The sequence below is a fragment of the Copadichromis virginalis genome, linkage group LG22 (genome assembly GCF_057382275.1).
Source record: "Copadichromis virginalis isolate Kocher_CV1m ecotype Utaka linkage group LG22, C_Virginalis_male_GT1.1, whole genome shotgun sequence".
NCBI classification, from domain to species: Eukaryota; Metazoa; Chordata; class Actinopteri; order Cichliformes; family Cichlidae; genus Copadichromis; species Copadichromis virginalis.
The window spans coordinates 20122185-20132814 of NC_140638.1; the positions used below are offsets into that span (position 1 = coordinate 20122185).

Consider the following 10630-nt stretch of genomic DNA (forward strand, 5'->3'; position numbering starts at 1 on the left):
ACACTAAAGTCACCTGAAACCCTTTCAAGTTTTTATATAAAGCATGCACATACAGGACTGTGACAAGTCTGGAGTCACCCCTCACTTCTTATTTTTAAAGTGATCTTGAGCAGTAGCTCTCTAGCCATGCAGGGAGAAGGCATGCTGAGGTACACAAGAACTGGACTGAAAATCAGTAGATACTGATGACCCCAAACACACTGCCAGTGCAGTGGAAACATACCTGAATAGAAAAGGACAACACAATGCTGCCAGTGATGGATTACTAAAGCAGTGTGGGATCATTTTGACAGCGAGCAGAACAAAATGTAGCCAACATCTGGAGAAGAGCTTTGAATGTTCTTCAAGAATCCTTAAGACTACTTCAAGAAAGGACAAGTAAGCTTGCCTCAGTGTCTAGGCTGTGTTAAAGAATAAAGGTCCTAGTACAAGATATTGACTTTCAAGCTCTGTTTGCCTGTCTTACTGTATTTCAGTGTGTCTTTAGGATTTTGTGCATCTGTCAATAAATAACTGCTCCCATTTTTTTCTAGCAAAACTGCTCCATAGGTACAGTATATAAGTTTAAACCATGTGTGTGATGTGATTTGCTTTCTGCTGATCTTTATGGTTGTCTACATCCACAGTGGAGAAGAACATTGCTCCAAACTATTGACTCTGGGAGGGCCTAATGTTAGTTAAACGGTCTTATTGACTTAATAAAGTTTTGGCTTTAATTAAAGCCAAATCCGCTTAAAGAAAACTGGCATAATCAGTAAAATCATCTCATCGAGAACATGCTATCTGTTTCTAAACTTAAAGTGTGGCAGTTTAGCATGTAAACTCCAACCAGCCGCCGCCGCCACACGCCCATCCACAAGGAGGCGTCCTATGACAGCTGGAGAAGGTAAGTGTTTAGCTCTTCAACGTCACTTCCTTTTTCCTGCCCTTGGAAGCAGCACGAGACTGTCTGTTCGGGATCATAACATGGCTAAACTGAGCAAAGAGAGCAAACAGCGGCTGCAGCAGCTGTTCCAGTGCGGCCAGTTTGTCATCCGATGGGGTTTTATTCCAACCGTGCTGTACCTCGGTCAGTATCCGAATAGGAGTGAGGGGTATGCGGCGAGATGATGCTAATGCTAACCGGTTAGCGCAGCTTCTTAGCATTAAACTGTATTTTCTTCTGTCCCGGTGAGGTTGACGTGTTGTATTGGGGCCCTCGTTAAAACAGCATATCAAACATAACATGATTAATAAAATGTTGCGAGCCCCAGTTTTATTTTTAAAAAACTGAAGTGTCTCTAGTCTATCAGCTATGGCTTTGCTGTACGTTGTAGAGGAACTCCTGTAGCATGAACTCATGCTATGGATTTGTATGGCTAATCAGTTTTGCCTCAGATAGACAGAAATATTATAATTCTGATCATTTATCAGTACTGATACATGTGAGACTTTATCAGAGGCGTGAGCATTAAAGCAGATACCTTTGTGTCAAAGTAACTGAGAATAAAACAGAAAAACATGAAGGAGATTTTCCTGGCCTGGATTTTTATAGCAGATAACCTTTAAAATATTCTGCAATATTACATAATTATAAAAAAATATGTCTCTCTTCAGTATTGAACATCAGAAATTAGGCTTTCTGGTACGAGGTGGGTAATAAGCAAATGAATAATGCCGAAAACAGAGATTTGAGATGGGAAGCTGTTCTTGAAGTACAGAGAGAGATTTTTATCGTGGTGGAAGCCAAATAGCAAAAGTCAGAGGGAATTAATGACGACATTTATCAAATTTGAAGCGTAGTTTAGTTTAATACTCAATTCCGATTTTTTTGATCAAATCCGATTTTTTTTTAGTCTGGTTGTTCACACTACAAATAAAATGTGACAGAAAACGTGCTCTAGTGTGAACCCTCAAGCGGCCCGCATGCGCAAAAGAAGACGTCACACACAACACGCTCTGTTTAGACCCAGACCAAACAGTATTGTTTGACTGATGGCCCTAAATATAAAGACTTGTTTCGGACTTTATGTTTCCTAATTTTGCTTTAAATTATAAAGTTATTTACATATGGCCTAATAATTATCCCTATTGCTGTTTTAGTGAGGAGCGGTGCTTCAAAGGATAGTTGCAGATTTCTGTCAGAATCTGCAGATTATACAGTACAAATAAAACAACGTTTCTCCAATGTTGTCTTCCCAACAGTTTCACTAACATCTACACTAGATGGTCAGGAAGTGTTCGGGCGCTTCTCCGGCGCCGATAATTGGCGTCTGTCTTGTGTCAGTGACGTAAAAAACGGATGTAATGTGACACGACCATTCAAGCAGCAGTCACTTTCTAAAACATCAGATATGTATCGGATTCAGTACCACACACGAAAGTGACCTAGGTCGGATTTGAAAATATCGGATTTGTGCTGTTCAAACTATTATACCATGATCAGATATGGGTCCCATAGGGTCAAAAAGTCGAATTTGATGCGCTTTCGCCTGCAGTGTGAACGTAGCCTTTGGTGGGTTTTTTTGGGTTTTTTTTAAACCAGTGCTGATAAGGCAGGAAAAGTAGGTATGGAGATGTAGAGCTGCTCTAAACACGTGTAACATATATTCACATAGGCCGTATATAAATATAAATATAAATGTCTCTTCTGAATTTTAAAGCAAAGCAGGCCAAGAAAATATGAGCGATTTTTTTTTTTTTTTTTTTTTTTTTTTTTAAAAACAACAACCCAAAAGCCCTCAAGCAGTCAGCAACAAAACGGGGTCTGAATTTTAAAGGCGAAAGGTTATCTCTTTATCTTACAAGAGGACCCAAAACACATCGCTTGTCTGTATGTAAATCAATAAGATTTCAAAATTGCCCAAAACGGCAAGTTTACTGATATTGATATATCTGGTATAGGCCAATATTGGCTCTTATTTGTTGCCCACTCGCAAACATAACGCCAGCGGTGGAACCCTACTTGAGGTTTTTAGAAAAAGGGAAGGATGATGGTTTATCATGGCATTTACCACACATAGAGTTGATTGGGTGGCCTGCCCAAGTAAATTAACAGACCCCTGGTATATTTTCTGACTCATATTTTTTTTTTTTTTTATTCTTTTAAATTTGTGGACAGTCCCTTCACTCTTATTTTGAAAGTTAAGTTTATGCTAACATGCTAGGATTCCCATGTTGTGCCCCCACCTCCGCCACAAATGCATATCATTCTGTTTGCAGCACTTTGCTGACTATGCGAGTTGAGTTCCCTTCTGCTTTAGTGATGTAAACTGTGACCTTGTGTGCCTTACGGGTAACACGTCCCTGTGGTAGTAGATTCAAAACAGTTTTTCTTCAGACATTTCTGTGATCCTGAAATAGCTGGCTGTGGTTTGAAGGAGTGTTGGGGAAGACCTGTGCATCACTGTATTTGGGAGCTTTGATGGAGAAGTTGAAACTTTTGCATGGCTGTGGTTTGGATTATGTGGGGGAAGTTGAGACTTGTGCATGTGTGACCATACGCCTTAAGAGATTCCTCTCAGTATATTGGAAACACCAACAGTGATGTCACACTTTCTCTCATTTCCCTCTTGCTGAGCCTTTTCTGCATGTGCAACTCATTTACTTGAGCTGTTGGGTTACCACCATTTTCTATATATTTCAAGCAAGTTAAACAACTAGTATATTAAATGATGAATGTTTTCACGCTATGGCTATACCACATATATTGTGTCAGATAATATTACGCAAGAGCAAGAGTTGTGCGTCAGCCTCTGATGACAATTTGGTGCCTAAACATGGGGCTACTTCAACAGCCTCCAACATCTTTGCAAAAGATACAAGAAAACTGAAAGAGGCAAACGTGTTTCACCACTTGAGGCAAAAACATAGTCGATATGCACTACGAGGCTACAAAGGAGATACTAGCAGCTGGTGATGTACCACCCAAATGGAAAACCATTTACAGCACTGCTGGAGCGATCACTAGTTAAGACAGGAAGAGCAAGTGGTGTTGTGAAACAAACTGAAGTAGTTACATGGTGGAAAAGCAGGACTTGACAGTGGGGGAGTCTGGCTAGGCCACTCCATGACCTTAATATGCGTCTTTAGCCCCTCCTTTGTTGCCTTGACAGAATGTTTTGGGTCATTGTCATGCTGGAAGACCCACCCACGACTCATCTTCAGTGTCCTGGCTGAGGGAAGGTGGTTCTTTTCCATGATTTTACAGTACATGGCCTTGTTCATTGGACCATCAATGAAGTGAAGTTGTCCTGTACCCTTGGCAGAAAAACATCCCCAAGCATAATGTTTCCACCTCTGTGCCTGACTGTGGGGATGGTGTTCTTTGCTTCATACTCAACATTTTTCTTCCTCCAAACACAGCAGGTCGAGTTGACGACCACACCACTTTCTCCTAAACCTTCTCTGAATAATTTAGATGTTCACTGGCAAACCTTAGACTGACCTTTAGATGTGGCCTCTTGATGCCAGGAGCGTCTGTAATTGATTGGCTGTGTGGCATACAGAAGACATTCTGTGGGAGCCCGAATTCTGGATGGGTTGTAGGGGATCAGCATCACGGGCTGCTTTTGTGCTTACATTTAACTTAGGCTGTGTCACTGGTGTTGCACCATAATACTGCTGCGGATGCTATCGGCACCTTCTTTTAATAAATTCACACTTCAGATTAGGAAGTGTGTCATCAATGACAGCTCAGTGGGAAATGTCTATCATTTGCTTCCACTTGTGATTGCTGCTGCCTGCAAGCTGCAAGTGGAGCAAAAAAATTTTTTTCTACATTTCAGAAATCTTGTTACGGAAAACTTTCTTGAAATATCGTAATGTAATTTGAAGGCTACGTGGCCCATCCCGGTTTCACACACGAATGAATACCTTCCTGCACTTAGCTCAAATCAGGACACTCTGGATCAGAAACATTGGTTAAGGCGAGTGTGCTGAAGGGGTCGAAGCATACAGGAGCTGTAAAGTTGGTGACGATTTCACCGGACACCTACGTGTTCTGTTATCACATGGAAACAATCACTCTGACTTTGCACTGGATAAATGGCCTGTATTTATATAGCGCTTTACTAGTCCCTAAGGACCCAAAAGCGCTTTACACATCCAGTCATCCACCCATTCACACACACACACACACACACACACACACACACACACACACACACACTGGTGATGGCAAGCTACGTTGTAGCCACAGCCACCTTGGGGCGCACTGACAGAGGCGAGGCTGCCGGACACTGGCGCCACCGGGCCCTCTGACCACCACCGGGCAACGGGTGAAGTGTCTTGCCCAAGGACACAATGACCGAAACTGTCCAAGCCAGGGCTCGAACCGGCAACCTTCCGATTACAAGGCGAACTCCCAACTCTTGAGCCACGATCGCCCCACGATAGATTCTGATACACCCATATGTAATTAAACTTAGACACAGTGATCACCTGACGGGTCTAAACAAAACAGCCAAAGAAATCAGGTTTTACCCTTGATATTAGGAGAGTGGTAACAGGAGGCTATTTTTCGCCTTCTGGGATCCTCTTATCTTTTTTTTTTTGGAGAATGTCTTGCGTCAGGCTCAACTACTTCCTTGACTTTAAATGAAGGCAGAAGTATTGATATCAGGGGATATGAATTTGTAGTCTTCTGCTGCTTGTGGAATGATCTGATCTAAGCTAGTTTAATGAAAGCAGGATGTTTTGCTGGGTCTGTTTGCATTCTGCTGACGCACTGTAATCACTGAATTAGCAAATGATTTGCTTCATTAGTTCTCAACAGGACAGTATTTTTACTCATTGTGGCTCGAAACTAGTTATAAACCACAATATGAGTAAAACCGGTGCTCAAATTCATATCTCCAAATTTGAGGGACCACCCCCACCCCCAAAAAAATGCTTTCAATAAGGGGGATTTATGTTTAGATCTTGCCATCATCGTATTTCTTTTCTCATCTTTAAAGTTTCGATATATTCTCTTTTCCTCTGTCATGTGTGCACCAGCGCTTCAGCACTAATCGAGCCCCACTCATTTGAGCTTTAACATTCAAGTGAAAATAAACCTAAATGGTATGGAGCTGAGCAGTAGAATAGTGCACTTTACATGAGTTATTTACACATTATAAAGTGTACAAAAGAAGTTATGTTCAAGGGGTACAATGTGGTTTTGTGTGGGGAAAAATATTGCACACGAGGACTGCACTGAAATTCAAAACTGTTAGTTGGTGTCTTGTACATTTGAGCGTGCCTTACAAGAATCACCTCATAATTCTTATTTATGGTTTTGACTTACAGGTTTCAAACGAGGAGCAGATCCAGGGATGCCTGAACCTACTTTCTTAAGGTAAGACGAATCGGTCTGAGATGTGTGTAATAAAATAAAGCATCCTACTCCTAGATCCAAAGTCAAATAATACATCGGGGGTTTTTTTTGGGGGGGGGGGGGGCGAACTCCTGACCAACAAGATTTATGTCCAGTCTCATGAAGTAGGGTCATTGTAGGGATTATTCATGTACACTTAGACCATGTACATAAGGATGAAAATACATTATATGTCAAAACAGTTCATTCTTTAAGTAAAACTGCCCATTTAACAAAGTTGAATGATAGCTTGAAGAGAAAAGGATGTGTGATGTCTTAATACCCGCCTTGGAATACTGATGTGAGGCTATTTTTAGTCCTGTAAGAATCTCTTATCTTTTTTATTTCTGTTTTTTTAATTTCTTTTTTTTTTTTTTTTAAGAACCTATTGCATCATGTACGGCTTGTCTGTTATCTCAGTATAGATAAACAGGAAAAAAGGTAACCTATATTTACCAGAAACTGAGCTGCTTGTTGCGCCTCCTCCGCCTCCCCAGTCTCAACAGCCCGTTGCTAATAATATCAGTGTGTTTGTTTTTACTTTATATAGAGATTTGATTTTGTTTAAATATGAGAACAAGCAAATAATTCAATATGAAATTATGACTTTAGTTAAGCTGTGGTCATTGTTTTCAATATTTTAGAAATTAACATGTACATTTAGTGTCTTTTTTAGCATGTATGACGATGCTGGTCAGGTACAGGGATGGCACTGAGAATAAGTGAAAAAAGCAACCTATGTCCAAGGAAGACTTTAAAAGACTTTCAAAAAACTTGGAGAACTGTTGCTCTACACCACTTAAAAAAGTTACAAGAAAGTCAAATATAAAGAAATGAGAGTCGGCACAAGACTTTTGCACCGTTCTGCAAAGCATTTAAACATGATGTACAAGTGGTATGATAGCAAAATTCTCTATTTTGCATTTTAGTGGATTATCTTAAAATCATGAGATGTAAATTTTTTTTGTTTGTTTTCCAGGACTTTAAAGCCCCTTTTCCATCAGTACCTACTCGGATCGACTCGGCACCGTTCGCCATGGTTTACAGGGTTTTCCATTAGGTCATAATACCTGGGTTTTTTTTAAGTACCTGCTTGGCCCAGGTTCCAACGATCCAAACACATATTAAAATGTGAGATCATCAGACTGTATACCACCGATTGGCTGGTCAGCAGCGTCACTCGATGGAGTCTGACAAAAAGCCACGGACCGAGCAGTAGGTTTATTCTTGCCTCGACATCCACCTTTTAAATAGCCTTTGTTTTGCATGTTAATTACATCGCGGGACGCTTTGATGCGTTGCTGTGATGACAACCACACACGCTGCGTAGTACTGAATATAAAGGAAAACCAGTCAAGTCGTGGCCGATCCATGGCGAGTCGATCCAAGTATGTACTAATGGAAAAGGGGGTTAACTGTTTCATCCCATGGGGGGATGTGGGTTTTTTTTTTTGTTTGTTTGTTTGTTTTTTAAATGCACTGCATTCTGCTGAGCTGCGCTAAACAACATCCTGTACAACTCAAAATTGTTGTACAGGCCCATGTAACATAGTTACATAGTGATAGTTGTGATAACGTTTGTAAGCATGTTTTTTTTTTATACATATATATATATTTTGGCAATGCTGTTAATACATCACACTATTATTTCCTCACTATGTCAGTAACATATTTCCAAGGATGTTTTAATATTGATTTTCTTTGTTGTCTTCTAGCTTGCTCTGGGGCTGAGGAACATCTTCACACGACCAATCCCTAACCATCAACCAAACCATGTGACCCACCTGTGACTGGACGAAATGGACTTCTTTTGCTTTCCCCTCTAAAAATAATAATGATCAGATGACATTTGTACATTGTTTCTCACTATCTGTAAAGTATTGATTGGATGTTATCCATTTCCATGTAGTCTGTAACTATGGTACATGTACAGAGATGTGTGAACAGGTTTGTCCCTTGAAATACACGCTGATTGGACTATCAGTTGGAGGGTTATTTTTTGTTAATGCGAAGCACTGATGTTTGTTTCCTGTTTTTTTCTTAGTTTTTATTTGTAATTTAACATTTCTGAAAATAAATCCTCAAAGAAACGACTCTTTTCTTCCTTAATATAAACAATCCAGTCGCTTTCATGCAGAAGAAACTGATAGCAAATATTTTACTGAGCAATTATAAAGTTTTGATATATCAAATGTATCAATCTTACATGGTAATGATGAGTCATAGTCATAGATTAACGGGAACATTTTCCGTCCACCTTTAAATGTGTGTGTATAAATGTGTTGAGTTGACTGATCTAAATCTAAGTGTCAAGATTCATGCATTTGCAGAATGCGCTGCTGCGTTGAAATGTGTGAAATGTTGGGGAAAGAATAAGTCCTTGCTTTTTATGCAAATGATTTTTTTTTTTATTTCAGCATATGCAAAAAAATAAAGTCAGTTGTGTTACATAAGAGATCACTGTACTGTAAAATTCTTTAACAATAAATAGTAATCAGCACCAGAAATGCTAATTACAAGTACAGTGCAAATTGTATTTACACTGCATTTCTCCTGCACAATAGATTTTTCTCTAATAAATAATCTCTACCAATTATAAATAAGATAAATAAGAATAGCACAGCAGGTGATTCTACATACACAGTATGTTGCTGTGGGGCCTGCTGTACCCAGAGGAGGTTATGATCTTGAGAAAGTAGGAGTGTCAAAACCATCCAGTTTTCCCTGAGTTATTATTTCATAACTGAATGTAATTTGAGCATTATTCGTCTTTTTAACAACTGGTATCTGCTGATTGGTTCAGTTGCTTTTCCATTCTACAAACAGCTCTTTTCCCCTCACTCAGGAAGGCTTTGAGGGCTCTCAGGATGCTGTAGGCGTTCAACTTGCTGTGGTAAGGATCAGGGCTGTTGACCTCCTTGAGAAGCTGCTCCTCCTCACTGCTGGTCAGCGGTGTGACTTGATTGCTGTTTTTCATCTGTGGGTCAGAAGAGATGGTAGAATGAGGTGTTATTTAGGAACAGGACGCAGAAGTGAAAATGTGACAGTACTAAGACAACAGGCATTCTGGTGAAACAGTGATGTAGTATGAGAGGTGATGTATTTAATTGAGATTTTGTGCTACCTATCACTTCTGCTCCTCTCACATTTACAATAGAAATGTTGTTACTGGGCTTTGTGACAGCTAAAGGTAGAGAAGTCACCTTTTATTGTGAATTTTACTTTTAATATCTGTATGTAGTGGATTGTTTTTTTTTTCTGAAGTAAATCTACTTTATCTGTCTTCCTAACATTACTGACAGGAAATACCCAAGAGACTGCTGAAAAGTCAAATTTGACTTTTCCTCGGAGGATAGTTAAAGACGCGTGTCAAACCCACCTTTCCTTTGACCATGCCGGCCAGGTCGATCAGAGTGCCGATGTTTGACGGAGCGTCGGAGAAGTTCAAACTGCCGCGGTACTCCTTCTCTACGTGCTTGAGTAAAACCGAATAGATGAGCAGACCCTTGGCCAGCGTCTGGAGACAAGTCTCCTGCACAAAGGAGAGAAGAACAGCCCGAGTTATCGAACTAACCCCAACCCCTCCTTCCGACCTTTGTTAGTGACAGCATTAGAAAAAGAGAAAGGAGCTCTCACCTTTCTGAACTTGGTAATATTGCAGTGCTTCGGGATAGAGGCGGGGGTGTGGGAGTCCAAAGCTTGATCGCGATTCTCCAGAGTCTGGAAATGGTGCTCAAACTAATAGAAAAGAATTAAAATACAACTTAAATAGGCTGGAAGTATTTTAGAATCCCAGGGGTCCGAGGGAACCCCAATCGGACTTGATGACACCTGTTAATCATAGTTAATGAGCAGGCCCTTACCGCTTTCTCGTATTCTTGAGCTGAGTCAAAGAGTGACCTCCATATATTAAAAGGCTTGACAGTGGACATCTGCGCCTCCTCCGTCTCTTCACCTGAGAAGTCACCGGCCACACTTCCGTCTTCAATCGGAGCGCCGGAAGCGCAGAGAAGCAGAGCGGCCAGCATCACCGCAGAGAAAACGTGCACATCTGCTTGGGGAGACAGAACAAGAATGAACGAATGAATGAATGAAAAGAGGAAGATACGCAGGAAACTCGCGCACCACAGCCTGCAAATTACTTACTGAATATAGAGGGCATGGTGCGCTGCTGGGAAGCACTTGTCAAGTTTCCGCTGATGCTGAAGGCTGCCAGGGCCAGAAGGATTTGGCTTGTATCTGAGATGCGCTGTTTTTATACATTCCTCAGACGAATGGGATTTTCCAATCCCGACT

The 10630-nt window shown here is 40.7% G+C and overlaps 2 protein-coding genes across 2 annotated transcripts; one reads left to right on the forward strand and one right to left on the reverse strand.

The window, feature by feature from the left end:
* The first annotated feature begins 912 nt into the window (after window positions 1-912).
* Window positions 913-8789, forward strand: tomm7 (translocase of outer mitochondrial membrane 7 homolog (yeast)). Its single transcript, XM_085446389.1, has 3 exons — window positions 913-1069; window positions 6268-6316; window positions 8050-8789. Exons 1-3 carry the CDS (start codon window positions 967-969, stop codon window positions 8063-8065), a joined length of 168 nt encoding a protein of 55 aa, XP_085302515.1. The 5' UTR covers window positions 913-966; the 3' UTR covers window positions 8066-8789.
* A 107-nt stretch (window positions 8790-8896) lies between these two features.
* LOC146683261 (interleukin-6-like) lies at window positions 8897-10377 on the reverse strand. Its single transcript, XM_085445542.1, has 4 exons — window positions 10198-10377; window positions 9971-10072; window positions 9714-9866; window positions 8897-9311 (listed from the first exon to the last, which is right to left on the reverse strand). The coding sequence occupies exons 1-4, from the start codon at window positions 10360-10362 to the stop codon at window positions 9108-9110; spliced, it is 624 nt and encodes a 207-aa protein (XP_085301668.1). The 5' UTR covers window positions 10363-10377; the 3' UTR covers window positions 8897-9107.
* Between the last annotated feature and the right edge of the window lie 253 nt (window positions 10378-10630).

Bases quoted from the DNA above. Each gene is read 5' to 3' on its own strand.
- tomm7 (XM_085446389.1), top strand. From the start codon at position 967: ATGGCTAAACTGAGCAAAGAGAGCAAACAGCGGCTGCAGCAGCTGTTC. The intron at 1,070-6,267 runs GTCAGTATCCGA...TTTGACTTACAG, and splicing joins TCCAACCGTGCTGTACCTCG to GTTTCAAACGAGGAGCAGAT.
- LOC146683261 (XM_085445542.1), bottom strand. From the start codon at position 10,362: ATGCTGGCCGCTCTGCTTCTCTGCGCTTCCGGCGCTCCGATTGAAGAC. The intron at 9,867-9,970 runs GTGAGAGCTCCT...TCCTTTGTGCAG, and splicing joins ATATTACCAAGTTCAGAAAG to GAGACTTGTCTCCAGACGCT. The intron at 9,312-9,713 runs GTGGGTTTGACA...TCTGACCCACAG, and splicing joins CCGGCATGGTCAAAGGAAAG to ATGAAAAACAGCAATCAAGT.